This window comes from Pseudochaenichthys georgianus, chromosome 23 (genome assembly GCF_902827115.2).
Source record: "Pseudochaenichthys georgianus chromosome 23, fPseGeo1.2, whole genome shotgun sequence".
NCBI classification, from domain to species: Eukaryota; Metazoa; Chordata; class Actinopteri; order Perciformes; family Channichthyidae; genus Pseudochaenichthys; species Pseudochaenichthys georgianus.
In genome coordinates this window covers 18733754-18738278 of record NC_047525.1, presented here as the reverse complement: position 1 = coordinate 18738278, position 4525 = coordinate 18733754, and the positions used below count along the sequence as shown (strand labels likewise).

General features: G+C 39.9%; 1 protein-coding gene across 1 annotated transcript; it reads right to left on the bottom strand.

Annotated features, from left to right (window-relative positions):
• Positions 1-2182: 2182 nt before the first annotated feature.
• LOC117468255 (uncharacterized) lies at positions 2183-3959 on the bottom strand. Its single transcript, XM_034112269.2, has 2 exons — positions 3354-3959; positions 2183-3195 (listed from the first exon to the last, which is right to left on the bottom strand). Exons 1-2 carry the CDS (start codon positions 3543-3545, stop codon positions 2368-2370), a joined length of 1020 nt encoding a protein of 339 aa, XP_033968160.2. The 5' UTR covers positions 3546-3959; the 3' UTR covers positions 2183-2367.
• Between the last annotated feature and the right edge of the window lie 566 nt (positions 3960-4525).

Below are 4525 nucleotides of genomic sequence, written 5' to 3'. Positions count from 1 at the left end.
CCGAAGAGCTACATACCTAGCTAAGGCAGATAGCATTAGCTAGAGCTATTGTTTGCTAACACCACATGCACCATTGTTTAGGTTCTTCTTTTCTACAGTTGTTGTTGCTATTTAGTATTGTGCTACAGTAGTTTGTGGAATTAACAAGTCATGTTGCTGTTCTAGATGATGCCATTGGGACTAGTGAGGAGGAACAGTCCCGAACACCGGGTGGTGGCAGTGTTCCGTCCTCAACATCATCAGAACGGACCTCACCTCGGCCACAGACACCAGCCGAGGAACCGACACCAACGCCGAGTGCCATCACGACACCGCAGCGTGTGGTTCTAGGTAAGAAATAGGCATGGCAAAACGATTGGAATTGTGACTTTTTTTTAAACTTTAGATCATCCATCGTCATTAAGTAAAATAACCTATACCACTGTGTGGAAATGCTCTGTTACAAACTAGCTAGTACGCAGCTAGTACAATTGTGTGTGACATCCTATTATATACATATATTTATATTCATTATAAAGAGGCTGGACATAATGTAATTCACTTTCACAATCATTGTAAACATCTAGGGCATAACTGTATTTAGTTCATCCTTACTGTTGTTCTGCTTATACATTGTATTGTATCCTTGTGTGACCTGTACCTGTCCTGTGTTTTTCATTGTTATTGCTAATTCTTATTGCTATAATTATCTTATCGTCATACAGGCAAGAGGAGACGAGCACCTAGCACAGCAGGAACGGCACCATGAACAGAGCCTGGCCCAGGTGGATCGGCACTGGCAGCTGACCATGGAGGCTGTTGCCCGGGCGAGGGAGGAGGAAATGGCCTTGAGAAGGGAGGAGAAGGCTCAAACTCATGCGTTTAACCTAGCCTTCCTGCGCACTCTCGGCCAGGTTCTAGGGGGCAGCCGACGTGGCCCGTCTCCTCAGGAAGACGAACCACCTCTCTAATTTTAATATTATTCAGTTGCATCTCTCTTGTTTTTGTTAATTTGTAAACATTTATACTTTCTTGTTTATTTCTTATCTTTCCTTTTTTTTATATAATGCCATATCTTTTTATGATGCTGGAATACAAACACATTTTTATTTTGTATTTGTACAATGCCATGCCTTTTTATGCTGCTGCAACAAATATAAATATATTTTTTATTTCTATTGTACATACAATGTCATGCCTTTTTATGCTGCAACAAAAAACACTTCCCACATTGGGATTCAATAAAGTACTTCTCATCTTATCTCTTGTTGATAAATGCATCATCTGATTAACAAACTGATTTTTGTGAGCATGTAAACAAAGTCACTGGGTTGCCAATCACACACAAAATTACAGTTTTGGAATCCAATCATAAACTGAAATGTACAATTAAAGGGCTTTAAATCAGCAGAACAAAAACTCAGATTCACATGAGGCAGAAGTTATAGGCCTATATTTTTCCTAAATAAAAATAGGCTACAACTAATACCATTACTAATAATATTTGTGGATCTTTAAAAAACAAAAGCCTACAATATCACTCAAAAACAATTGTAAAAATAGGCCAATTAAGATCTAGAGATATAAACATACATGAATTTATAAAGCAATAAGAAACACCATCAGTTAGGAAAAAGCCTTAAAATAAAAGTTAATTTTAAGAAGAGATTTAAAGCAAGAAATTGAGTTTGCTTGCTTGAGGTCCTCCTAAAACATTATTTGGTAACTGACACATTACTTAAAGTAAAAGATTTACTTTTACAAATAAACTGGAAGGGGGTATTTAGAAAAAAACAGAAAGAGAAGGGGGATAAGAGATCATTTGTATTTATGTTTACTTTCATATTTGCTCAAATGTTCTTATTATGGGGAAGTACTTACTGGTGCTTGAAAATCAAATATTTACTAAATAGTCAATTCTGATAACATTTTTTTGTTTAAATCATTTGACAAACACATATGTGAAAGAGAAAAAAAGATTTATTTATGTTCAATACAATTTAGTAATAATAAAAACAAAACAAAATGTCACTAGCCTTAATGGCCCACAATCTTTCAATGTCGTGTTTATAATTACAAACACAAGAAATGTATATCACTGAACCATGATGTTATGAACCAAAACATTCAAGTTTCCTGTATACAATGAATATTTAGCTATTCAGGTAGCGCATCAAACCCTCTCTTATTTCAGTGCCCTCCTCCTCTGCACCTTGTGCCACTGCTACCCCAGGCTCTGCTACTGCTGGTGCATCCCACCCATCATCATAGGCCTCTCCATGACTCTCGCAGAGGTTATGTAGAGCACAGCATGTCAGCACCATTGATTTAACAAGTTTCACATCACAGTCATTTCTTTTCATGAGGCAACGCCACCTTCCCTTCAGTCTACCAAAAGCGTTTTCTACCACTACCCGTGCAAATTCTCTTGTTGTAGATCACATGTTCTGCTGTCAGCTGTCCATTGTCAGGGAAAGTTTTTATGAGCCAGTTTTGCAAGGGATAGGCATTGTCTCCCAGGATGTAATAGCCAGCATTCACCCCACCAATGTTCCTGGTGCAAGGTGGAAAGTAGTTGCCACGACTGGCTAACTCCCACAATGAGGACAGCCTCAAAACCCGAGCGTCATGCAAGCTCCCAGGCATTCCTGGAAACACATTCCAGAAATGTCCCTTTCCATCTACAACTCCTTGAAGGATGATGGAGTGCCAGCCTTTCCGGTTGAAATAGTCGCAGTGGTATTCCTGTGGTGCCAAGATGGGTATGTGTGATCCATCAATAGCACCTACACACTGTGGGAGCCCCCACCTGTTCTCAGTGTAGGCAGCCATTTCTGCAAACTGCTCCCGGTCTGGTGAACGAATTAGTTCCGGTACTAACAACGTCTCTGCAGCGGCACAGAAGTCTTGCACACACCGGCACACAGTTGTGTTGCTCACTCCGAAAAGATGTCCAATGCTTCTGTACTCTGAGCCGGTCGCAAGCTTCCACAGTGCGATGGCCACCCTCTTCTTTAGAGGTATACACTCGCGGAATGGTGTGTCCTGTCTCTCCATCGCTGGCCGCAGTTTGTTGCACAGGTAGACGTAGGTTTCCTCAGACATCCTGAAATTCTTCACCCACTGAGTGTGTGTGAAAGATGGAACAATCACACCCCACCACTCGGTTGCTCGGTCAAGCATCCAAACACATGGTCTGCGGTGGCAACCTAACTTCTGAAATACACAAACAAAAGCATACATATTTTAATACGTAAAAGTGGTAGCTACAATTAATTAAATACTTGAAACACTTTTGTCATATAATGAGCGTGAAACACTTTGGTCATATAGTGAGCGTGAAACACATTGCTAGTTAGCGAACGTTAGCTTACCGAGTAGCGTTGTCGTTGAGTCGTCCTGGAGTAGTCTCTGCCGCGTTGTACGATTGCCATAAGTCTCCCCTCAGCTTCTTCTGTATTACGTCTTGCTATAAGCAGCCTTTTCCGAAACAAAGTTTTCCTTCTTGCTTTGATAAAAAACCACATACCAAGAAGCAAGGACACGATGGCTTCTACATCCTCCATTGTTGTTGTGTGTTTTGTGAGTTCAACACGATATCTGTGTTGATAGGTAATAGATTAAGAGCGGTGAATCATCTTAGAAACAGGAAGCGCCCAAACGTTTGTGTGAGTTTATCTAATTTAGCAGTGATTCCATGTCAGCCACAGCTTGTTACAAAAAACATGACTGATAGTGTGTTTAACAAACTTAAACTAGCTTTATTAAATGTCAGGTCTTTGGCAGGAAAAACATTTTTAATCAATGATTTTATCACTGAGCACAATCTCGATTTTATGTTTTTAACAGAAACTTGGATTGAACAAAATAATAGTGCAGCTGTTCTTATCGAATCAACCCCTCCCAACTTTAGTTTTATGAGTCAGGAAAGAATGCATAAGAAAGCGGGTGGAGTTGCTATTCTTTATTCTGTTACTCAGAATTTTTCTACCACACTTGCCCCTGCTAACACCTCAGTAAATGAGCTAGTAGATCATTTTAATTCAAAAATTAAAAATGTTATAGATGCCATTGCTCCAATTAAGGTAAAGGAAGTGACTGGGAAGAAAATATCTCCATGGAGAAAGGCCATGACCGTTAAAACAGAAAAAAGAGAATGTCGAAAAGCTGAACGCAGGTGGCGAAAAACAAATCTCCACATTCACTTTGACATTTATAAAGGGAGACTTGGCCTTTATAATTTGGAATTGAAAAACGCACGACAATCGTTCTTCTCTGACATCATTACCAAAAACAAAAACAACGCACGTGCCTTGTTTTCTACCGTCGACAGACTAACTAACCCCCCAGTGTCAGTAGCCTCTGAATTTCTATCCACCAGGGGCGTGCAATGATTTTGCCTCCTTTTTCACTGACAAAATTCAGAAAATCAGACAAGCAGTCAGTGCCTCTGCATCAGGAACAGCAAATGTGTTGTCTCTGTGTCCACTTAACATCAATTCAGACATCATGACACAATTCCATCAGATTAATGATAAAAACCTAG

Coding starts and splice junctions, on each gene's coding strand:
- LOC117468255 (XM_034112269.2), bottom strand. CDS start 3,545: ATGGAGGATGTAGAAGCCATCGTGTCCTTGCTTCTTGGTATGTGGTTT. Junction 3,196..3,353: donor CTCAACGACAACGCTACTCG/GTAAGCTAACGT, acceptor TGTGTATTTCAG/AAGTTAGGTTGCCACCGCAG.